Source organism: Nylanderia fulva, unplaced genomic scaffold (genome assembly GCF_048542155.1).
Source record: "Nylanderia fulva isolate GAGA-0341 unplaced genomic scaffold, ASM4854215v1 Scaffold10, whole genome shotgun sequence".
NCBI classification, from domain to species: Eukaryota; Metazoa; Arthropoda; class Insecta; order Hymenoptera; family Formicidae; genus Nylanderia; species Nylanderia fulva.
Window position 1 is genome coordinate 1,687,218 of NW_028189193.1, and position 24,769 is coordinate 1,711,986.

A 24,769-nucleotide genomic window follows, 5' to 3' on the forward strand; every position below is an offset into this window, starting at 1 on the left:
AATAATGATTTAGATATAAAAAAAAAACTTCATTTATAACATGAAAAAATGACATATCAAAATGTGTCAATATATAATACATTTTGATATATTTATTGATAACTTTTTTTACATTCATTAATATACACATTAGTATCCTACCAAAAACAAATAATTTTACAAGTCTGATCTAACTCCAAATCCAGGACCTGGGGGTGGAGATGTTAAAGATGTAAGTCCACCTGCGGGATCAGCCGCGAATCTTGAAGAAATCTGTGGACCTGGTGGAGGTTTTTCGCCTTTCTTAAGAGCATTTATTACAGCTGTTGCAGTCTCTGGAGTCAAGTCCTCCTACAAAAGAGAAAGAGGAAACAAAAATGAATATAGAAAATGAATATAGAACATAGAAAATTAATATAGAATAATGAATACATTTTCATTACTGTCAAAGTTATCGTGTTTATATTTTTAAGATGATAATTATACATACATAATAATCATCGTTTACTTGGAACATTGGAGCATTCGCGCAAGCACCGAGACACTCCACTTCCGAAAGCGTGAACAGTTTATCTGCAGAGGTGCCTCCAATCTCGCAATTTGTAGCTGCTGTCACAGCCTTCACTATCGAATCTGAGTCTCTCAGCCAACACGGTGTGCAGGTACAGATCTGTACGTGATACTTGCCCATGGGCCTACGATTGAACATTGTATAGAATGTGGCTACCTCGTAAACTCTCATATTTGGTACGTTTAATATCTGTGCAACTTTGTGCATGGCAGAAATAGGTAGCCAGCCGTGTTGCCGCTGCGCCAGGTCCAATAAGGGTATCATGGCACCACGTTTGTGACCTTCCGGATATATCGCGAGAATAGCTTGGACTCGTTTCTTATTTGCCTCATCAAATTCAAATGGTATGTTGGGATTATCATGTTCACTATCTCTGTGCTAAAATTGGAATATAATATACATAAAATATATCTAATATATATGTGATATATCTAATATATATCTAATATATCTTATATATATATAATATATATATTAGAATATAATATATATAATTGGAATATAATATAGTATCTTCCGATTGAAATTGTTATTATTTATCATGCATACCACAAACAGCTGATCTGATGTGCGATTCACTGTTGTTTGCACTCCCCTAATGTTTCTTGGAGCCTGTTGAAAATAAAATTACTCTTAAATAGGAATCATGTAATCGAGCAAGGGGTCAAGTGACAGATGTCAGATAAGTAAAGAGGAAGAGAGAAATAATCTTCTCGTCAGATTTCAAATATTTTTATCTTGTACTTATTTTGCTTTTTATCAACTTGAAATATAAAAAAGATAAAAATATTTAAGAAATAGAAATTTTATCTATAAAATTATAGAAATAGAATCTTTTTAAATAAGATGCATATTTTATATCAAAAAAATATAGATTATCACTTTTTGTGCATGTATAAAAATATTAGAGGTAATTCACAAAAGTTTCGCGACGAAAAGCGAATCATCTAATTATACAAAGTCAATTTAGACAATTAACACAAATCTAAAAAATCGAAGATTATGTAAGGTTTTCGAGGTTATAGCAGAAAAATCAATTGCGGCGAATGTATAAAAATGACAAAGCTCCCGCAAAATATAATAAAATTAAAATATACTCACGAGGAGCCCACAAGCTCGACGTAGAGACATTAACATGTCAATACAGCTGAATGTCAGATATGAGAAAATTCTTTGTTCAGAACAGCTGTAACAAACGTCAAAAACTCGTATGCCGCTGTATTCATGAAAAAGCAGATGGACGCCATGTTTCTGTAGAAATTCATGCGGATAGGCCAATAGTGAGCAAATCAAAATAAATTTGAATTATATATATGTAATCGCGAGAAAAGTAAATTAATTTTATATGTAGAGAGAATGCAATTTATCTCTAGTATATTTATATATATGTATATTTGAAAAAAATTTGCATATTTGTAAATAAAAGTGAAGCAACAAGAGTGGAATGAGTGCAAGTATGAAGGAAACAATGCATAATTTGAGTAATATCGTGAACAACGAACATATTCATGGAAATGTAGAGGTAATTCTGCAAATTCTTTACCTTTTACTCTTTCATTAATTTTGTTTTCAACTTTTTTATTTATTATTTGTTTTAGGACTTACTCAACGTATCTTTCTTACAAGATCAATTTAAAAATTTCTATTTTTATTTTAGCTTATAGGTTATGTTATATTAATTTTTCTATAAATTTATTGATATATATATAAAATATGACCGATATTTTCTCATATATATATATCTTTGTTTACACTTTCTTGATATTTAAATTATTGTGATAATAGATTATTATATTTATGCAAAATATCCTTTTTCAAATGCAAATATTCTATATACATTTATCAAGTAATCTCATAAGTTATACAGTGTAATAAAAAAAAATTATTAAAAACTTTGGTAGAACAAAATTTTCTTGGTAATATATAAATTTTATTATACTTTTCTTGAATAAAATATCTTATCATGCTATGTAATTGTGGCAGGCAATTGTTCCTGAGGAGTCACCAGCAAAGCAGAAATTAAGAAGTTGGCTAAATCGACATTTGCGAATTGAAATGACTGACGGAAGAGTCTTAAGGGGAGCATTCTTGTGTACTGATCGTGATGCTAATGTTATTCTTGGGTCGTGCACTGAATATCTATCTACAGAACATACAGAAGCAAGAGTTTTAGGTTTGGTAATGGTGCCTGGTCGACATATTGTTTCCATACATCTAGATGTTTAAAGCAGCACTGCTCTTATAAGTCTGTAAATATATAATCCACTCTATGCTTATTTATTATTTATCTGACATAGATATTATATGAATATATTATATTTGTCTTTTTGACAGCTTAATTTTTGGTGACAAATAAGTAAAAATTAAAAGATATAAATACTGCTGTTAATTGTTAATACTGTTAATTGCTGATCCAACAAATATCACAACCATTATTTGATTAATTTTGTTTACAAAATATTAAATTATAAGTAATGCAAAAAATTTCTTTATTACAATTTTTTTCAGTATATAATTAGATTAGGCACACACACAGAATAGCAAGACATTTTAGTTACTTTTATCATGAAGGTAAATCCTAAATGGAAGATATATGAGAACAATTAAGCTCTACTACTTTAAATATCTTTGATTTAATAAATGCATCTTTATCTGAAAAATAGATAACAAGAATTGAGATAATCGAATGTGAGATCAGTATTAAATATGTACAGTACATCTCAATAAATGAGAGAAAAATATTTTATTAATACAATCTACCATAATATGTGATATAGATTTTTAATATTTTTATAAACATAAAACACATTCAAAATCATTTCCTAGAAGAATGTACTATTGTTTTTCAGTTGTTTCCTTACTGTCGTTGATACACTTTCCCTGTATACGCCAGTACGTGAGTTCTAATTCTTTATTGCTGTTAAGTTCTGCTTTTACTTTAGACATTGTATCATCTAATCTTTCTAAAAGTGTGTTGCACAAATTTTCCATTTCACACAAATAACTTAAATGTGAGGTACTTATTGCTATATTGTACACATGTTCCATAGAGTCAGATAATTTCTAAAAAGATTTGCACATATATAATTACATATAATTTATTTTTTTATGATGCTTAACAACATATTTTTAACATATTTGTATTCTGTGATATCAAATTACACAATATTATTTTATGTATAGTATAAAAGAATAAATTTTGATTAATTGCTTCAGAAATCGTTCTACTCATAATTTTGCCCTTAATGTAGGCTCTAAAAATTATTGACTCCAACATTTGTCAAAATTAAAGTTAGAATAAAGATGGCTCTTAAAATAATTATCAGAAGTTTTAGGCTTTTCAAACATTTTGCTATACGAAAGATATTTAAAATATGATGTTAAGCACAAATCATTATGTATTATTTTATGCAATAATATTACCACTAGTTGTTCCTTCTTATGGTGCATTTCATTTCGTACTTTTACAATCAAATCCCAATGCTCATCACTTACTTTGTACGTTAAAGTTTCTTCAAGAAGTGAAATAAGTTTGTTCAGTAATTTTCTATAAGAGAAAATTAAGTTTGTTTAATAATGTTCTATATAGCGTCATAGAAATGTTTCATTTTTTACACACATAAATCTATCTTATTTTTATAAATTTACCTATATTTAATACTCAAATCCGTTATTGCCATATAAGTAACAGTTAATGTCTGTGTTGCACTATTGACAGTATGCAATACAGATTGTTTTATCATATACTCGTGAGTTAGTTTCTTTAAATCCACTGGTTCAAACTGTATCTTCTTATCTGCACTAGGCTTTTCAAAAGAAGCACAATAGGTAAATAACACACTTGATGTATACTGTACAAACCAAACAATTTATTAATTTTTGCAATGCAAAAAGATATTAAAATATTAAATGGCAATGAATATAAAATATCCTTACCATAGCAGGACTAATATTTTTTAATAATTTTCTAAAAATCTGACGCATTGACATATTTGTTGACAATATATATAAAATTAACCTTATGGATAATCAAACCAACGTCTATAATGTTGGAATCGAGTAAATTCTGACAACTTATTTTTTCTTAATTATCTTTACTCAATTTAGAGTTTAATATATGTACAATACAAAATAAGAATGTCATTGCGCGTATCAAAATAAAGCAAGTAAACGACAGAAGACTTTATAACCTCACTTGTCAAAATGTCAAAATCAGACGGTAGTGGGAGACATGATGTAAATATATATATATATATATGTATCACAGTAATATATTACATCTTTTATTTTTTTATTTAAATTACTAAATGCTCTAAGAGTAACATTCGAAATTATACAATTATCTTTATTTTATTAGGATAAAAATTTATTGAATCAAAATGTCAATTTGTAGAATATTATGCATGATTTTTATTATTAGAAAATTATTCTAGACATTGAAAGAGAGAGATTGAAAAAGACGAAAAATCAAAATCTTATCATTATTTTTAAGTAATAAATTAGTATCTGTTTATATACTACAACGTGCAATTTTTATATTTAAAAAAATTAATTTTTTATAAAATGTGTTCATAAATAATAAAAAATAAAAGAGATTTATTTCATGTAAACTTACTCTTAGAAAAAAAATACAAATGTAATATAAGCATAAAATGTGGTATACTACAAAAAAAGATAATTATTCTTTAAGAAATACATGCAAAAATTTGTTTTCATTACTCACATTTTTACAAATATGTAGTATATCTTATATTTATGTAATTCTCTATGTGATAATATAAAAAAGATATACTTGCAGCAAAAGACATTTCATATGCAAGTTCAAAAATTTATATTAAGGATTGTGAGGATTTGAGGTTTTCATCGAACTGGCCTATTCTCTTTTTTATATCTAATAAATTATGTAATAAGTTTCAACAAATTTCATATCGAATAAATTAAATATTCGAATCTGCGTTTTTGTTTGGCACTGTAACATAATTAGTCTATAATTAGTTATCGCAAATAGTCTCAGATAAAATTAATATTTTTCAATAACTTTAATAATGAATGAATAGTAAAACTATGCATATCCAGGTATAAATACATATTATTAATTAAATGGGAGGGAACAACTTGTATTCACATTTTCGCAGAATAATTTATCCAACCACAGCACACAAGAATTTTTGTTCTTAAATGATTTTAAATGCACTGGATGAAGATAATCTACAGAAATTGCCTAAATCGACAAATATCGTCGATTAATAACAAATAGAATCACACACCCTTTTTAAATAAATTATTTTTTATAGTTCTTGATGTATTTCTTCTTCATTGTCACTTAATCGTGGTTCTTCACTTTCTGATAAAACTAATGGATCTTGTGTAGTATCTATTGGTTTCCATAGTGGTTCTTGTTGTTCTTCCTCATTATCTGATGCAGTTGTTTGTTCTTCAGTAAATTTGTCACTTTCACTTTCAGGATTCTCAGATTTCTCTTCATTTTTCTCTGTTTTACTTTCAGTCGTTTGATTCGTCGCAGTTTCCTGTTTCGGCCTCCAAATCTTTACTTTATTCAAAAGATATTTAATTTCTCTATCAAGTAGCTCCATTTTATTTACGATATGGCGGACTTTGTATTTCACTGGTTCGTTTAACGATGCTTCCGCGAAATAGTTCAAAATTGTCTTGTAATAATCCTGAAAAATATAATTTTTTAAATATATCATACACTAGAATTCTAAAGATTGTTATTTTATATGTGATAATAACATAATGCATTATCAGTTTATGAAAATATCATCAAAGTTACATAATTACCTGCGTCTCGTTAATCGCTTTTTCTAACGTCTCGACTTCAACTTGCGTAATAATTTCAGTCGTTGAACTCAAGTTACGCATATTCTCTAAGAACGTTTTACTGCCGTTGAGTAACGAGACCATTCCTTTCAGAACTTCCGGACGGTCTCGGTGTTCGGAAACTCTCTCGTAGACGTCGTTGGTGAGCTTTTGCAATTTCGTCAATTTCTCCTCGTATATTTCCGCAGTCGCGGTGAATCCATCTTCGTACAACCACTCGGAGATCTCGGCGCAGGCTTTGCGGATTTCTTCAGCCTCTTTGTCAGTAGCTGCAACCGAATATTCTTCGGACTCGAGCTTCTGCTGCGCGTCGATTACAAACGACTCCAGATTGTTTAACGCGGTCTCTCGACGCATCTTTTCGGAATCATGCACATCCAAACGATGTATTCTAAAGAGAAGTAATACAAATTATTATTTAAATATTTATATATTTTTATCAATATTTTTAATATAGTTTTTTAACATTACATTATATATTTTTTTATCAAATATAAATATAATTATGCTAAATATTAAATTTGCTCTTTCAAATAAAGTAATACAAATATTAATTATGTCAACATTTGTGTCGATACAATATATATAATGTTTCAAAGATGTAAGAATAATTTTTACTTATATAACATATATGTTGTGAATATATTTAAACATATTTTTGCTTACTTTTCTCGAGATTCCGTCAATTTTTTGCCGGATAAGATTTGCGATCCTAATTTAATCTCGTCTGAACTGATAGGTTCTTTGATTTGAATAATGGTAGATTTCTTTTCTTTATCCGCTTTCTCGGTCTTATTTGGAGCTTTATCATCGTCTATTTTCGTCTCATTTTTCTTCTTTTCCTTCTCTTCGGCATCCTTTGGTGGCTCTGATTCCGGTTCTTCATGTACTGGTTTTATATCCTCTTTTGGTACTTCCTCTGCTTTTTCTGGTGGTTCTTGTTCTGTCTGAGAACCTAACAAATCAAGATTTTAGTTGTAATTTTTGTATAATATAAACTTGAATAATATATAATTAGTAGTTAAAACATATCATTGATACATGAATGCAGGTCTTCTAAACGTTTAAAATAACATAATTATGAGACCTATTCTAGTTAAAATATATATATATATATATATATATATATAAAATTAAACATAATTATTATTAAATCAAGTTATATTATTGCAGTGATAATTCAATACTAATTAACTGTAAATTATTATATTATTAAAAATATATTTAATTTATCATTTTCATTATTCCTGGCGATAAGAACTATAGAATTTTACTATTAAAAATATATATATATACATATAAACTTTCAAAAAATTATATTGTTACAAGCACATTTACAGTTAATTAATATTTAATTTGAATTTAATTATATATATTAATTATATTTAATTATATATATTCACTGCAACAATATAATTCCAATAATAATTCTATGCTTTGTGTGACACATTTATTGTACAAATCTACTATCACTATAAAAATATCTGCAAAAAATGATATCAAAATATGACATAATATTTTTACATATTCATGCAAATGTGACATATTTTTGTTTTCTTTACACATACAAATAAAACATTTTTTAAAGAAATAAATAAGTTCTTTAATATACACAAAGTATAAAAAAGAACTATAATCAAAATTGAGATACATGCAACAAAAATTAATAGCATCATTTTTTGCATTGCCTTAAGCACAAACCTGCAAAAAATTTACTTATAGTTGAGCCAAGTATTGAAGAGAAAGTACCCTCTTCTTCATCAACAACAGTGCTTGATTTTTCCGATACTAATTCTACATTCAATAAATTCAATATGCCACTTTCGTCTATATTAAAATGCACTTTGATTCCTTTACTTTCGGCACCTTCCTTAGCATGTTTTTCTAAAGCTTCAGCTACACCATTCAACAATATAGTGGATATATTTAAATCTCCAATAGACCTGTAAAAAAAATTTAGACATTGTAGTTTTAAACATAATAATATCGATACTTGAAATTTATTTCCAATTAAAAGTAAATATAAAAACTACAGATACTTACTTTATCTCTGTTGGAGGTAAATAATCTAATTCAGCATAATTCACATGAAAGTCAAAATCTTGTGTATGTTTGTTAAATGTAATAATCTTCTTTTGTGGGAAAGGATTCATTTTGCCAAACAACATCTTTTTCACCTGTACATAAAAATAATTTTGGAAAATTTGTTGTTATATATATATATAGTTATTATAATACAAAAAATACATAATAGATAATTCAATCAGCTTATACCTTTCTAACTTTATTATCGATATTTCTATTAAAAATTATTTGAATTGGGAACAGTATAGCATCTCTTGTGACAAATTTCTTGACTTTGAAACCCTGACTAAGATCAGCTGCTTTGTATGCGGCTCCTAAAGCAGCTGCTTCATCAGTATTTACATTCTTTGACAATTCTGTCTTTACATATTGGGACAATGTCTCTTGTACTTTTGGCATACGAGTACCTGCCCCTACCAGTACAACATGTGATATAACATCCATTGTCAAAGCTGAAACAATTTTATATTTAATACATCTTATATTTATAATATGTACATAAATATCTGGCTATTAAAAGAATCACAATTTTGTGTTTTACTTATATGAAAATATATTCACCTGAAGTTTCTAAAGCAATCTTCACAGGATTTGTTATACGTTCAAATAAATCGGCACATATTTCCTCCAGTTTTTCCCTTGTAACTTGCAATCTGAAGTCAATGTCATCTATTAAGCCTTCTATCTGGGCATAATGATCTGCGTTAGCGCTGAGGACAGTTTTGACGCGTCCGGCTTCTTTGAAAAGTTTTGCCATCGCTCTCGGGCTTGCAAATACTGAATTAGATGTCTTTTTTAGCGCGTCAAATTCTTTGGCTAAATAATTCTGCAATCTAATTTGCATTTCTAGTCCACCAAGTGTACGATCATATCCCACACCTATTACATTAACGTGAGGATTTGTTTCGACAAAACCTCTCTCTTTCGTTTTCACGTTTTGATAGCTGACAACCGTCGCGGTAGTGCTGCTGGCTCCCATATCGTAAAACATAATGTAATGTGCAGAATCATTTATTTCAGTTCTGCCGAATACACCGTAGTTCAAAGCGACTGCTGTGTAATCGTTTATGAGCTGTAATACTTTCAATCCGGCAAGTTCTGCCGCTTGAGTCAAGGCTCTCCTCTCGGCTTGATTAAAAAATCCTGGCACGGTGATAACTGCTTCGTTTATCTTTTGATGAGCCGAAGATTCCGCCATCTCTTTACCCTTGTGCAGTATTTGTGCGAGCAATTCTTCTGGAGTATACGTTGTATTTGTATTTAATCTAAATAATATGGTTTTCCTCTCATCATCGGCAATGATGTCGTAGTAAGGAAATCTTTTCAAATAAAGTTGTACTAATGGATTGTCTATAGGCTTTCCTAAAAGATCTAGAATATAAGAAAAAGTGTTCTGAGGGAATCTCACTCCAACCACTTGGGCATCCTCGCCGAAAGATCTTTCCCCATCTCTGAATGCGATCGCAACTGGCGTTTTCCTCTTGGATTCCTTATTTAAAGCTATCTCCATAGGAACACCAGGCTAGAAAGCAAAACAAAACAAACAAAGTTTATTTAACATAGATATAATCGATTTTTCATACAAAAAGTAGATCAATCATGTCCGATTAAGTTTTCTAATACAAGACTCATCAGTCTATAAACTAAATACATATTCACTACAAAAACCAAATTATTTATATTACATACCGAAACAATAGCGACCTTCATCCATTCGCTACCAAGGTCAATGCTCATAACGGCAATTTCTTCACTAATACCGATGAAATTAGCAATGATGAGTAAGGCTAGCGACGCCATCGACATACTTCTTGGTGAAAACTCCATCTGGAAACGAAATGGAAATCCAAACTGTATCTTTTCGGCGAGAAAAATATCGTAAAAATTCGGGGACATGTATACGTGTTCGTTGATGTGTCAATTGATACACGAGGGACCTAGCTGTCAATTTTGGTTATGAATACCGGCACCGTAAAGTATGTCAAATCGCAAAATAATGATTGCAAATTAATGACGCGTACTCACCCTGTATCCACGTTTTCGACAACACGTTACTCGAGGACGATTCTCAGCTGTAGACCATTTAGAATACACGTATGTGCATCGCCAATCTTTTATTTAAATCAACAAATGTCTAAGCGTAATCTTTCTCTGCCACCGCTCTCCGTGAAATTCCGCATCGCAGACACATGTGTCGGTGTGGCACATCGCGATTGGTAAAAGGACGAGTGAAACCTGAACTCGTCATTGGTCCGCGTTGGCAAATCAGAGCCAATTATTCTCGTGCGACTGCGCAATTCCCAAGAGTGTTGCAGTCAAAAAAATTTTTTTAATATTAAAATATATTTATTTAATAAATAAATAAAATATATAATAAAATATTTTTTCACATTTAATTTTTATTAAAAATATTAGTTGATAAACTAATCAATAATTGTTTTAATATTTTATTTATTTAATTTCGATATCAGATACTTATAATTATCTTCTTTATAAAAATTTTAAAACAAGATGTACATCTTACAACAAAATGAATAAATATATAAAGATAGAAATGCAAAGACTGAAAGGTGTATAATTATCTGATATAGTTGAGATAATATTAGTGGAATATAACTAGCATATAATGCTATCACACAGAGAAGACACTATAATCTAATCTTCTTACTTTTTAGATTATCATAAGTCGCATACATACATGTAATCACTCTCAATTTCAATGAATATAAAACAAAATTATTATATAATTTATAGCAATAGTTTGACGACACTGTAATTAGATTTTGTTTGAAGCAGTACAGGATATTAATTTTAAGATTTTTTTTCTCAGTCAAGTTTCGCGTGCTGTGCTTAATTTGATCCTATAGTAGTAAAAAATATTTTCAATCAATGGTACGTCTCTATTAACCCCATTGATCCTCAGATCGTCCAAATTTATATGTGAGCGAACCCAAGAAGATAAACACATTTTGCAGAAACAATCCTACACCTGGCCAATGATGTGGCACACCTATAAAAATAATAATACATATCTACATACATATGACTACATACATACGTATGACTATACATGTATAACATTTTATATAAAATTACCTGCAGCCACAAAATCAGCAAATAAGATCCAACAAGCTGCTATTACTGCTGCAAATCCCATAACAAATCCAATAAATAACCAACTTCTTGCACCTCTTGCCCCTAAACAACCACCGTTATAAGCTTCTCCTCTTATCTGTGCATTTGTCACTGAATTGACCCTACAAGAATACAAAATTATTTCTCCAGTCAGCAACAGATAATATCCTATTACCATTTAAAAATCTAATTAACAATGTTATTAATCTATTACTTACATAAAAAGTGATATGGTACCAAACACTCCGCATACATGATACGCATTTGACATTTCATTTGGATATTTTGCATGCGCGTCTATTATAAACCACCATCCTACGAAAAACTAAAACAATACCTCAGTAAATTATATATGATATTTATACTATATTACCTGTAAAAAAATAACAAAAAAAACAGTATTTTTATAGTGAATAAACATTTTTAATAAATAGGATGCAATAAAAAAAAATATCTACGTTCTTATAAATATTATGATTCGTATTCATAACATGTATATTTATTAAACGTAGATGTGTAAATATATATATATGTATATATATATATGTAAACTTAAATATAGATTTTTTTTTTACCAGTGTTCCTGCGAGCATAGAAACAAGCGCATTTCTCTTCTCGCCGCCCTCGAACCAAACGCAGGACGGAATTTGCATGCTTTCAAAGCAGGATGTCATTTTTCTCGCGGCTTCTTATCGGAAATATCAAGAACGTTGGATTCCGCGATTAGACAGCTAACCTTAAACGCAATGACAGATATCAACATATACAACTGCATATACAATACTGAGAAGCGCGAATTGCAAGATTTCTCGATGCAGACACTAGCGCCAGGAATATAAAGTGGCGATTGATATAAATTAATCAAAATAGTAATTAGCTCTGTTAAACTTAATGATTGTAAACAAAGAAGGGCTATAAGAGCTATTAAACAAAATACAGTTGTCAGATGATATTAATAAAATTCATTTAAAACGAAATAATAAATACATAAGAAATAAACATTTATGCGAACGTTTCGGCTGACATTTCAAGCCTTCTTCAGCGCAATACAAATATTTTAATTATAAATTGAATTGTAATATTAAACATTATAGACGGAAAATGGAACAGGAATGCCACACTGCCTCTGAATCCCGGTGGCCACTCTCTTGTTTCTCTCTGCATCCAATAGAAGAGCCTGCCTTTTAGTTACTTTAATTAGTTTTTTTCTGAAAATAGAAAAAAGATTACAGAAGTATGAAAAGAACATATTTCACAATGGCGATAAAGTATTTAATTGGTGTATGCACTGTCCGACTCAACCAATCAGATTGAAATCTTTTTTATGTATGTGGGTATGTGTGATGATGTCCAGTTGAGTCTGAGGCGAGCACGTGTTCGAGGTTGTCAAATCTTTCATGCATTTGGAAATATTAAAAAAAATTCGTCCTGAAAAATATATTTATTTTCTGTAGCAATTTCAGTTCAATTTTATTATTATATGTCTTAAATATGGCAATTGATTTAGGATTCGTAGAGAAATGCGAATCGTGGCGACTGACAAGCAGATTCTTTCCTAGTAAAGTGGGCGGTAAACCGGCCTGGCTCGAGCTGAAAAATATTCCCGGTAAAAGTGATTTGGAATGCGAGTATTGCAACGAGGTTTGCGTATTTCTGTGCCAGATTTACGCACCGTACGAGGAAAACGTCGATGCTTTTCACAGGACTATATATATTTTTATATGCAAGAACGTAGATTGCTGTAGACCGAATCAAAATGGAAACTTGAAAGTTTTTCGATCGCAATTGAGTAGAGTCAATAGTTTTTATCCGTCTGAACCGCCTGTCGAGCAGAAAAATTGGAGAACAGACATTGGTAAGTCTATTGTAACATGACAAATTTTGTATATAATATGACATTTTTCTTCCAATGACTTTTGTGAACACATGCATGGAATAATGTAGAATAATATCGTGTATTTCTCTGCTTTTAGATGTGTCGCAATGGACAAAAACATGTTGTATTTGTGGGATTGCAGCACCGAGTCATTGTGCTAAATGTAAAGTTGTCAATTATTGTTGTCGTGTGCATCAAGTATATGACTGGAAGAATGGACATAAGCATACGTGTGGCGCTGAAGCAAATAGTGACAATAATTTCTTGTTTCCTGAATATGAGATTGTAGTAGAGAGCGATGATTCTGTGAAAGATAATATGGAGCAAGACGATTTTGAAAGGGAACAGAGGGAGATTAAAAAGTATAATGCAATGATAAAAAATGGCAAAGCTGGAAGTCTTCAGCATGAAGACGTTAATGATGATTTATTACAGATGGCTAGCGACGAAAAAGATGAAATATTTGTAGAATTTCGTATGGGAATAGATAATTATCCAGATCAGATCTTAAGGTATCTTTTCTTTGTAAAAAAATTTGTAGAGTAACAATCTGTATTCTAATCTGTATTCATTTAATAGATATGACAGAGGAGGAAAAGTTTTATACATATCGCAACAAAACAAAATAGCAGATGTTCCAAAATGCCCAGAATGCAATAGTGATAGACAGTTTGAATTTCAAGTATGTAAGAGTTTATTTATATAATACATACTGGAATACAAAATAATTCAAATTTAAAAAAATTTACATTGATATTTGAAAGACAAATTGCGCATCAATTTTTGCATGTTACGTATTTTTTGTTTATGTTATATAAAATTATTTGCAGATAATGCCACAGCTATTAAATTACTTAGGCTTGAATGATATTGTCAAGTGTCTTGACTGGGGAATATTAGCTGTTTTCACATGCAAACAATCTTGTGCACCTAATGATACATACATAAGAGAATATATATGGAAGCAAGATATTGTAACTGACTCGAGAATAAACCAAGATGCATGATATTTGCCTTGTTTTTTTTGTATACATTAAACAAAATTTTGTTTTAATATACTTACAAATTTATACTTTAGTTATGGAACAATAAATTAAATATGATTAAGTACATTAAAATTTCTTATTTATCATATGGAATTATGACAACAGAAATCATATAAAGTTTTACTACTTTGCAAAATATATCGAAATAATAAGTTTTTTAAATGCATACATTTTCGTATTAAATAATATGGATTAATAAAGTATACCGAAAACTCTCTCTCTCTCTTCTCTTCTCGATTTGTGAATTAATAAATAAATCTGTATATCTTGATTGCCATAAGATTGATTTAAAAAAAGGATTATTCCTTTCAATGTATTTTACAAGAATAAAATATTTATGATTTTATTATGTTATAATTAAATATGTCTGCAATAAGGACACAGGAATCTTAAAGTGCACAATATTACAATAAAAAGTTTATAATCTTTATAAAAATACAGTATAAAGATATATAGTTTAATGAGAAATAGGTGTCTCTTGAAACAAATTGCATTCTAAGAATCTTGTTACTTTCAATGATAATACATATTCTCTAAATCGATAAAAGTTTTGTTGAAACATCTTCAATTACACATAATATCTACAAATAAAATAAATTAATTTTTCGCGCTTGGGCTCTATTGGCCGATTTAAAATTCATATACTATTATTATTATTATTAATATTGAGAGCCGACATATATTTCTTATCTGAAATAAAAAATAAAATTATACTAAAATAAAAAATAAAAACATATTTCAATGTTACTAAATATTTTGTTTTCATGAAAATGTAAAATGACAATAAATATATTATTAAGAATATTAAGTCGGCTCCTTAATTTTAAAAACACAATATACACTTTCTTCATCTCGGCCAATAGAGCCACACGCGATGTTATTGCGACAATTAATAAAGAAAATTTGGAAACTAAGGAATTTGTATCCTATGGTTGGGATCTCAGTTTCCAAATTTTCTTTATTAATTGTCGCAATAACATCGCGTGTAGCTCTATTGGCCGAGATGAAGTGTATATTGTGTTTTTAAATATATTATTGACTATATCACTGAAAGTTTTCTTAGGCAACATTTTGTGTTGACAATAAAAATTCTTAAATGTATATTAAATATGAAAAATAAAAAAAAGTATTACAATTATCGTTATTTTACAATTATTGAATCAAGATTTGTAATCTTTTAAAAATATAAACTGCAATAGTATTAAAATATATTGCGTATTGTACTTTATATAATACTTTATCACCATCAGAATAGACATTACAAGAAATATATGTAATTACAAAATAGTTGAAATTGTCATTATCTAATGTAAAATATTTTTAATGTCATTAATCCTATAGTCCAATTATAAAAATACATTGATCTCTATCATATTAATTAATTAAAAAGATGGTGATTCTTTATAATTAAGTATCTTTTTTTCGACAAACTTGTCCATTAATATTATATAACATCGATGCACTTTCTTTACAATATTGTTTAAAATGTTTAAGCGTTAAAATTGACACAGCCTTTGTTAAATTGTGCGAAAGATCTAACGGATCTTGCACACACATAGGTGAATCAATACGAAAATATTGCGGTTTTGTAGTCTGCAATTGCATAATGTAGAGTTTCATAGTATCGGGTAAAGACGATGGATCTTCTGTAAAAATTTCTTTATGGCATGTCTTGCCTAACAATGGACATATAACATTGTCCATGTAATTAAAGCGTTCATAATATTCAAAAAATCCTAATAACAATGTACATATTGGTGCATTTAATAATTCAAGTACATTTTTTGTAGGAACATCGACTCCAGTTTCCCAGCCTAAAATATAAAATATTATGTACTATATTATGTATTATATTATGTATTATATTATATACTATATTATACACTATATTACATACTATAAATATTGAAAAAAATATATAGAATTATAATTTATTATTTTAAAACAAATAGATGATCTCTCTTTTTCAATCATATAGATTTCATGTAAAAATTATACAGATATATTTCTGAATAAATTATTCAACTTACCGCATACAATTTTCGAATGATTATGGCTTTTAATCAAAGCAGCAATAGTCGGTATTTTATATTCAACTTGTAAATAAAAGATGACTAGCCAGCTGAGAGAATAGCTCGTTATTCCGTCAGAACCAGTTAAATTTCCTAATAAGATCCAGTTTTTCAAAAACAATATTAATTTTCGGCAATTCGGATATGCCGTATTGAAAGACCTAAAAAAATAATATATTTTATCAAATATATCTTACAAACACTCTCTTAAAATATGCTCTTCAAAATACATTTCTCATACTTGATAAGTTTAGAATTTTCCACTGAAAGACCATTTGTATATGAAATATCACATTGTAATCTTGTCAATCTGTGCTTTACTTTTATCAGAGGTGTCCTGCTCTCGTCCAAAATTAATTCTATTTCCCAATTTTCACCATCAATCTGTAAATACTTTTGAATTTGTTTACTCCTTTTCTGAAGTATTAATGCAGTCTCCTTACGGTATATATTAATATAGTTCACTGAAGTACACTCAATTTTACCTAAAACAGAAAATTTTTTTTATAATTTCTTTTTTCTTTTATATTATTATATAAATAAAAAAGTTTTACTTATGTTTTATGTGTGTGTGTGTGTGTGTAAAACAAATTATATAGAATATATATTTACTGAAATCAAGATATATGTCGATATCACTGTTTGGCAATGCTAAACCAGTGACTCTAGAACCAAACATGTACACTTCTACATAAAACGATTGATCTTCGAAAGTATGCTTTAAAGCATCCACGAGTTGAGTTGTTCTTGAATCCTTTAATGTATCGTCCGATAGTTTAAGTAGATTAACGACAGTTTCGTTAATATTTTTCAATAATTCTTGCAGAGATTGTGGTAGCGGCCTGATTACAAAGTCATTACTTCTTGTTAAATACCTATGGGTCCGTTTTTTACAGTGTAGTTTATAAACTGAATCCCCCCCTTTGTTATACCACAAAGTGGCACACAGAAGGCAAAAATCAAATTTTGTATTATCCTTTGTACGTAGAAGTTCATTATGACTTTTGTCAAGATGTTCCATAAACTTTATCTTCATTCGGAATCTTCTCTTACACTCGACGCAAGCAAAGTATTGGATGCTGTACCATAATACAGTATCGAAGTCTTGTAATACACACATAGCTTTCTGAAGTACCTTGTTACGATTTTGCTTGTGTAAAGGATAATGCATATGTTCCTCGATTTTGGATGTATCATGCATTAACTTTCCATTTTGATTGCAAGCATAACATTTTCTAAACTCTATCTTAATTAATTCTCTTAATAGTTTTAGTTTCTGCTTTTCACTGCTTTCTTTCAGCTGTGTTTGCATAATATGTTGTTCACAATGAATATGTTCGTACAATGTATCTATATTGTATAAATGTGTAACATTACATGCAAGACAGCGCATATTTCTGTATTCAACAGCATACAGTTGTAAATTACATTCAATATCATTCTTCTTCCTCAAACTGCAAGTAAACATAATTTTCTCAAAATCTAGAAATCTTTTCTGATACATTCTATTATAACGATCCAAGGCATTGGTCTTTTTTTGTCCTGTTTGTAACTTATCCCCATTTCTTTTTACTGGTCTTGTAATCAATTGATTCTTAATTTCTGAAATTATATTAGGAGGCATGAATAAACCAGAATTACTTTCTCCACTTTGAGACATTGTATTAGCTGCTTTACTATCAGTATTTGTAAGCTCTATTGCTCGTGGTTTATTTATATTAAGTTCTTTTGTTGCACTTATACCATATATTATATCATTATAAGTGAGCAAAATATTTTGAAAGTCTTTCAAATGTTCTGTCGTTGTACGTAAATGAACATCTACTTTTTCAATTTTAGAAAATTTACATTTGCAGGCAATGCAAATATAAGTAAAATTTTAGTGTGTGGTGGTGTGCTGCCCACTTTATTCTTACGCATTATGCGCATGGAATGACAAAAAATGTATACTTTGCTCTGATTGGTCAATCCGCGAGTGTTAATGGTGAACTACACGTGCTCGTAATTTTTAGCGTAAAAACTTAAAATAAGCCTTTTTTAATTTTCTTTTCACATTTTCTTCCTAATATTTATTCCTATATATATTAATTATTTGAAATGCAAAAAGTATATAAGTTACAAAACTAAATAAGAAATATATATAAAATCACACATCATAAATAAAATTAATAAAATTTTTCTTTTAACAAATAAGAATATATTAATCTTTTACATTGAAAAACAATAATAATTTTAGTAGCAACTTTCATTATAATAAATTGATTAAAAAATTCAGGCTATAATAATTGAAATTAATATATACATTTTATAACTTTTCGATTTTTTTATTTCTTCTACAATCATGACTTTTTACAAAACAATACAGATGTAATAACATCACAGCACAAGATTATATTTAAAAATTAATTAGCAATAAAACTAATTATATACTAATCAAACTAAAAAATTTGACACTTTTTAATCAATTAATAAAAGTATCTCGTTAAAAAAAATATATATATATTTATTGAATTATTGATATATCCAGTAGAAATAGGAATGAAAAATACCGCTTATATATCAGTATTTTTCGACCGAGAGAATATCGAAATAATTTCGTCAATAATTATATATCGGTATTGTGTATATACCTCTACCGTTAAAAAATCGTAATTCTAAAAATCTTCAATTTATATCGATATTTGAACGTTTAATATCAGTATAATAACCGAAACTTTTATATAAATATCGGTATGTACATAATACCGATATAATATAATATCGATATTATATTGATATTACAAGTATATTATTATATTTTATTAATTTTTATTAAATGTTACAGTAAATCAATCAGATTAATGATAATTTGAGATGTTTAATATCATTAATATTGTCACTGTATATAGTATATATGTTATACTTTATATCCCAATAGATATTAATATTCAATATATTAGCATCGTTTATATTAGGATATTACTATTAGGATATTATCATTAGAATCTTGATAAATAATATTTTTTAATAGAGGTTTAAACGATATGATATATAATCGTTAACGAAATTATTTCGGTATTCAATCTCTAAATCAAGATATATCAATATTATATCAATTTATGAATATAATATATCTAAATATAAGTAACTATCATATCAGTTTAAAAAAAAATTAGTTCAATGATTTCACTGTAAATTGTCAATTATCAATAGTTATTATATTTATTATAGATAGACATAAAACAAATAAAATTATCAAGTTATCAAATTATTATCAAGAAAAATACAGACATTTTCTGTACAGATATTGATTAAATTACGATAACAATGGTGGCTTCAGGTACATAAAAGTCTTCTTCAGTAAATTTGCACTATAATTGCAATTGCTCTGAAAGTTGTTCAACTTACGATTATTAACTGCCTTCGTGAGATTATGTGATAAATCGAATGGATCTTGTACACATAATGGTGATAAGAAAAAAGCTTGAGGTTTCTCTTTCGTATAAGCATCATGCATATAAGCAACATATGGTGCCATATCTTGCGGTAAACTTGATAGATTTGTAAATGCATTTTTTTCTATCGGCTGGCCCAACAATGGACAAATCACATGACTTTTATATTTAAAATCTGCATAAAACTTAAAAAATCCTAATAAAAGCTCCTCAAATGTGTGATTTATTTTCTTAACAGGGAAATTGTAGCTTACACCAACTTCCCAACCTAAATAAAAAAAATATATATAAATTAAGAAGTACATACATAATAAGAGTATATAATACATGTAAATCAAACATTAATTAGTAAAATAATGTACAATAAATATACAATTTGTTTAATAATTTATTTATTTAATAATACTTTTATTTATATATATAAAATATCGCAAATTAAATTTTGAAAAAATTTATTGTAGTCTATTATATGCATGCATATATATATATATATATACAGGGTTGGGAAAGTTACTTTGTAAAAGTAACTAGTTACAGTTACAGTTATTTCATTGAAAAAGTAATTAGTTACAGTTACAAGTTACCGATTTTAAAAAATTACTTGTTACAGTTACAGTTACTCTAGTACAGTTACTACTCTACAGTTACTAAATTTACGTCATTTTTTGGTCAATATTTAGTTAATATAATGTTAAATTGACATAATTTTGACCTTCTGTTCTCCTTGAGGAATGACCTTCATATACAACAGTAACAATAGTTAGTAACTTACTAAATGATAATCGCAAAGTCACAAAGTCGCAAATCGACTAATTATTACATTTAAGAATTTTTTTAAATACTTGACTGTGATTAGTCGATCTTAATTATGTGTTATATTATTTTATGTACACTAAATATATATGAGAATTGTAGGTAAAAGATTAAATCATATAAAGATCCATATGTTACTGTTATCAGAATTTAATAACAATATAATGGCTACCATATTTGAACGATACTTTTAGCGCATGTTTCCAAAAAAGTAACTCATAAAGTAACTGTTAAAATAGTTACTAGTTACTAAAAAAATGTAACTAAGTTACAGTTACAGATGGAGAAAAGTAATGAAGTTAAGTTATAGTTACCGAAAAAAAGTAACTGTAACTGTAACTTTGTTACAAGTAACTTGTTATTTCCCAACCCTGTATATATATATATATATATATATATATATATATATATATATATATATATATATGTATGTATGTATGTATAATGATATCACTTACCACTGATTCGCCATGAACTATTTCTCAATTTTATCAGTTGTGAGATACTGGGAAAGATTAACAGAGTTTGCAGATAAAAAATAACGCACCATGTGAGAGCATAGCTTGTTATAACATGTGACCCTAATAAACCACTGTTATGCATCCAATGTTTAAGAAACAAAATCATTTTTCGACATAGTGGAAAAGTATGATTAAAACACCTAAAACAAAAATTTTTAAATTTATAATGCATAAATATGATATTCAAAATATTTCTACTGCATTATATGTCAGGAGGAAGCAAAAGACTTACTTAATTATTTTGGTATTTTCCACTGCTAGCCCATTTGTAACTGAAATGTCACATATAAATCCTGAGGGATTATGTTGTACTTTTATAATTGGCGTTCTACTACGTAATATCATTTCCTGAACCATCCAAATTGTTTTATTAAGGGATAGATAATACACAATGTGTGTAATAAGATTCTGACAATGATTATATGATGAATTCCTCCCTTCATACATATTACCTGCATAAAATAATAGAACAAAAGTTAATGTTAATATATAATTTATAACAAAAAAAAAAAACTCGATAAAAGTTGCTAAAAAAATCATTTTCAAGTTATTATATATGTTGCATGTTATTACACACACACACACACACACACACACACACACACACACACACACACACACACACACACACACACACACACACACTTGAAATAAATAAAGTTTTCTTTGTAAATTTTTTTCTTACTCATGTTATTTTTAATATTTCAAAATTGTGTAAATATATATATGTATAATTTGTACATATGTAACTGTATTAAAATGATTCAGATAATCATTGCTATAGTTAATAATTTATAAAAAAAATATATATCTAAGAAATTAATAGAATTATATTAAAATGTTAATATTCTTAAGAGTTATGGCAAATGTAATAGTACTTATATAGTTTGTTTTAAATTTTAATATTAATAAACATTTTGATGCAAACCATACACTTATATAGATAAAGATATATAGACAATTGATACATGACAAAATATAATAGACAAAAATATATATAGTTCAGTAAAATTAGGATTTCATTAGAACATTGAAATAAAAATCTCCACAAAAATTCAGTTTGCTTCGAATTTTTATGAAATCTTGCCCTTTTCAAGTCTAATTTTACTGGATAAATTATATCATAGATTAAAATTGCACTTACCACAATCAAGGAAGATGTCAATATCACTGTCAGCAAAACCCAAGTCTGAAATCCTGGATCCAAAAGGATGAGCTTTTATATTTGGAATATATTTTTGCAGCTCAGTTATCAAATCGCGCAATATGTAATTAATTATCGTTTTATTATAACATATGCTATTGGATTGCATAAGCAATACTTCAGCATTCTGGTTGGCCATAATTAAGAGTTGTATTACTTGTTCTGGCAAATGATCGAGATCAGAACCGTATGTTAGCCTGCGTATGTGTTCAGTTTTCTCAGAATGTCGATCAAACATATCAGAATTTCCAAACCACAAGAGTAGACATGCAGCGCAATAATAGAACTTAAATTTCTCTACATAATCAGGAACTGCAACTAATCGTGTCGTATGATGAGGTACACGCAGATGTTTTGCGAAATAAATCTCCGATGTGCTTTCATAATTACAAAATTCGCAACAATATTTCCTGACGTTGTATACGCTTCGGAATTTATTATGAACGTCTCGCAGTATATTCTTTACCGACGATGTCCAAGACAACTTGAAATTTTGATGCTTGCTACTTAATATATGATCGTGTAAAGATACATCATCATTCTGTACCTCGCTGGAGAAACTCTTGCTATTACATAACAAACATTCAACAATACCATTTTTGCTTCTCATGTATTCTCGTGCCAATCCTAGTTTGCTAAAGAGTCTTCCAGCCTTCAAACATTCCTTATCATCCTCTATCATCTGGGACAATAGTTTTATATGCTTCTTTGATTGAATGTGTCCACAAAGATTTTCCCGGAAATTATTTTGAATTTGAAGAATCTTATCGCACACTAAGCAATAAGTTTCTCTGTCATCGGCACACAGAGAAAAATATATATTGAGAGCAAACGTCTCGATTATGGCATGATTTGCTTCATGGAACTCGTAATCTATATTAGAAAAAATAAGTTTCGGATTTTGCAAACCAGAGACACTTTTGTTATTTGTATCTTCTCTGCTCTTCCTACATTTAACAGTATTAGTATTCAGTGAATTAGCAGCTTTTGATGAAACATTGTTACAATTATTAAATTGCAAAATAGTCTGCTCTTTGTCCTTCAAATTTTCTGTGTTTAGATCAATTTGCTTGCAGTTTTTTTGCCAAAAATTGCTTGCTCTCTTCTTCTTTCTTACGCTAGGAAGATTTTCTGGAATATTTTCTGTCGATGAGCTTTGCAGAGTAGAGATATTTGTTTTATTTACATTGTGTTTTGCAGTACTTAGTAAATCAGCTGTTTTTGATGAAACAGAAACAGTGTCGTTGTCTTTTTTATTATTAAACTGTAAAATGTGAACTTCAGCTACCAAATGATTTATGTCGATTTGTTTATTTCCTAGTTCGTCCTGTTGCAAAAAATTGAATGTCTCTCTATCTTCCCTCCTGCCAGAAGCTTCTCCATTTTCATTTAATAAATTTTTCAGGATATTTATGTCAATTGTATTACCTGCTCTCTTATCCTCCTCGATGCTGGTACTTGATAAATCTGTTGTTTTTGGCAAAATAGAATTATTATTAGCAAGATGTAAATTGCGAGATTTATCAGAATCAATTGTTTCTATACCGATTTGAGTGTTATTCTCTTGCAAAGAAATAGATGTCACGTTTTTCTTTTGCTTTCTCTTCTTCTTTCTCTTGAAAACAATTCCCTGAGTTCTATGTTCCGCTTCATTATTTATTGCGCCGTTTTGATTATTGCGCAAATCTAATGCTGTTAAATTTTGTTCTCTGGATATATTTGGTGAAATTTTACTAAACATAATGTTTGATTGAGTTTTCGGAAACACATAACCTTTATGTTAAATAAACATAAATGTTTCTTTCCAAATATTTTTTTTTCTTTTTTTCGTGATATCCGAAATTATAATAGGTTCTCCTTAATAGGTATTCGTTTTTTGCGAATTTTACCTGTTTTATCAATGTATATATACATATATCAACTTTTTCTTATCCCACACATTTGACAAAAAAATAAAAAAAAGGTTCTACCTGAACGATATATGATATACATGATCCTCCCCGCAAATAAATTTTCGTACACCTGCGCAATAGCGCTGAATAATTAGGCTTGTTTACATGAATATTTTATTTATTATATTTATTTATTTATTTATTATACTTGTTATATTTATTACATTTATTTATTATATTTATTATATAATTTATTGCTTTAAATTTGCAATAACAGATCGGAAGAATTCGTCTGATATA

General features: G+C 28.5%; 7 protein-coding genes across 13 annotated transcripts; 2 read left to right on the forward strand and 5 right to left on the reverse strand.

Moving 5' to 3' along the window:
- Positions 1–32: 32 nt before the first annotated feature.
- Positions 33–1,799, reverse strand: ND-24 (NADH dehydrogenase ubiquinone). The gene is made up of 4 exons (XM_029319534.2): positions 1,652–1,799; positions 1,100–1,162; positions 470–928; positions 33–330 (listed from the first exon to the last, which is right to left on the reverse strand). The coding sequence occupies exons 1-4, from the start codon at positions 1,685–1,687 to the stop codon at positions 157–159; spliced, it is 732 nt and encodes a 243-aa protein (XP_029175367.1). The 5' UTR covers positions 1,688–1,799; the 3' UTR covers positions 33–156.
- On the forward strand, positions 1,768–3,322 carry Sbat (LSMD1 domain-containing protein Sbat). Of its 3 annotated transcripts, none has more exons than XM_029319539.2 (3): positions 1,768–2,072; positions 2,534–2,799; positions 2,885–3,322. In XM_029319539.2, the coding sequence occupies exons 1-2, from the start codon at positions 1,995–1,997 to the stop codon at positions 2,774–2,776; spliced, it is 321 nt and encodes a 106-aa protein (XP_029175372.1). In that variant the 5' UTR covers positions 1,768–1,994; the 3' UTR covers positions 2,777–2,799; positions 2,885–3,322. The 3 variants fall into 3 exon arrangements, with proteins under 3 accessions (XP_029175372.1, XP_029175373.1, XP_029175371.1); XM_029319540.2 differs by having other exon boundaries at positions 3,059–3,322; XM_029319538.2 differs by having other exon boundaries at positions 1,769–2,072; positions 2,534–3,322.
- On the reverse strand, positions 3,023–4,865 carry LOC114943810 (uncharacterized). 3 transcript variants are annotated; one of them, XM_029319536.2, is made up of 5 exons: positions 4,487–4,865; positions 4,199–4,356; positions 3,974–4,097; positions 3,412–3,613; positions 3,023–3,202 (listed from the first exon to the last, which is right to left on the reverse strand). In XM_029319536.2, exons 1-5 carry the CDS (start codon positions 4,538–4,540, stop codon positions 3,129–3,131), a joined length of 612 nt encoding a protein of 203 aa, XP_029175369.1. In that variant the 5' UTR covers positions 4,541–4,865; the 3' UTR covers positions 3,023–3,128. The 3 variants fall into 3 exon arrangements, with proteins under 3 accessions (XP_029175369.1, XP_029175368.1, XP_029175370.1); XM_029319535.2 differs by having other exon boundaries at positions 4,199–4,401; positions 4,487–4,844; XM_029319537.2 differs by lacking the exon at positions 3,023–3,202 and having other exon boundaries at positions 3,275–3,613; positions 4,199–4,401; positions 4,487–4,801.
- Positions 4,866–5,574: 709 nt separating this feature from the next.
- Grp170 (hypoxia up-regulated Grp170 co-chaperone protein) lies at positions 5,575–10,673 on the reverse strand. Of its 2 annotated transcripts, none has more exons than XM_085482185.1 (9): positions 10,502–10,673; positions 10,166–10,303; positions 9,038–9,998; positions 8,666–8,928; positions 8,435–8,568; positions 8,108–8,334; positions 7,058–7,346; positions 6,353–6,782; positions 5,575–6,231 (listed from the first exon to the last, which is right to left on the reverse strand). In XM_085482185.1, the coding sequence occupies exons 2-9, from the start codon at positions 10,301–10,303 to the stop codon at positions 5,839–5,841; spliced, it is 2,835 nt and encodes a 944-aa protein (XP_085338311.1). In that variant the 5' UTR covers positions 10,502–10,673; the 3' UTR covers positions 5,575–5,838. The 2 variants fall into 2 exon arrangements, with proteins under 2 accessions (XP_085338311.1, XP_029175365.2); XM_029319532.2 differs by having other exon boundaries at positions 8,093–8,334.
- Positions 10,674–10,907: 234 nt separating this feature from the next.
- LOC114943779 (transmembrane protein 50A) lies at positions 10,908–12,421 on the reverse strand. Its single transcript, XM_029319490.2, has 4 exons — positions 12,187–12,421; positions 11,830–11,936; positions 11,573–11,733; positions 10,908–11,486 (listed from the first exon to the last, which is right to left on the reverse strand). The coding sequence occupies exons 1-4, from the start codon at positions 12,283–12,285 to the stop codon at positions 11,380–11,382; spliced, it is 474 nt and encodes a 157-aa protein (XP_029175323.1). The 5' UTR covers positions 12,286–12,421; the 3' UTR covers positions 10,908–11,379.
- Positions 12,422–12,691: 270 nt separating this feature from the next.
- Positions 12,692–14,496, forward strand: Zfrp8 (Zinc finger protein RP-8). Its single transcript, XM_029319473.2, has 5 exons — positions 12,692–12,993; positions 13,119–13,466; positions 13,585–13,999; positions 14,067–14,169; positions 14,318–14,496. Exons 1-5 carry the CDS (start codon positions 12,936–12,938, stop codon positions 14,492–14,494), a joined length of 1,101 nt encoding a protein of 366 aa, XP_029175306.1. The 5' UTR covers positions 12,692–12,935; the 3' UTR covers positions 14,495–14,496.
- Positions 14,497–14,937: 441 nt separating this feature from the next.
- Positions 14,938–24,572, reverse strand: LOC114943756 (uncharacterized). 2 transcript variants are annotated; one of them, XM_029319451.2, is made up of 9 exons: positions 24,123–24,572; positions 22,518–24,044; positions 21,606–21,825; positions 21,311–21,513; positions 19,993–20,307; positions 17,218–18,207; positions 16,847–17,090; positions 16,564–16,766; positions 14,938–16,347 (listed from the first exon to the last, which is right to left on the reverse strand). In XM_029319451.2, the coding sequence occupies exons 1-9, from the start codon at positions 24,316–24,318 to the stop codon at positions 15,941–15,943; spliced, it is 4,305 nt and encodes a 1,434-aa protein (XP_029175284.2). In that variant the 5' UTR covers positions 24,319–24,572; the 3' UTR covers positions 14,938–15,940. The 2 variants fall into 2 exon arrangements, with proteins under 2 accessions (XP_029175284.2, XP_029175283.2); XM_029319450.2 differs by having other exon boundaries at positions 22,518–24,572.
- Positions 24,573–24,769: the final 197 nt, after the last annotated feature.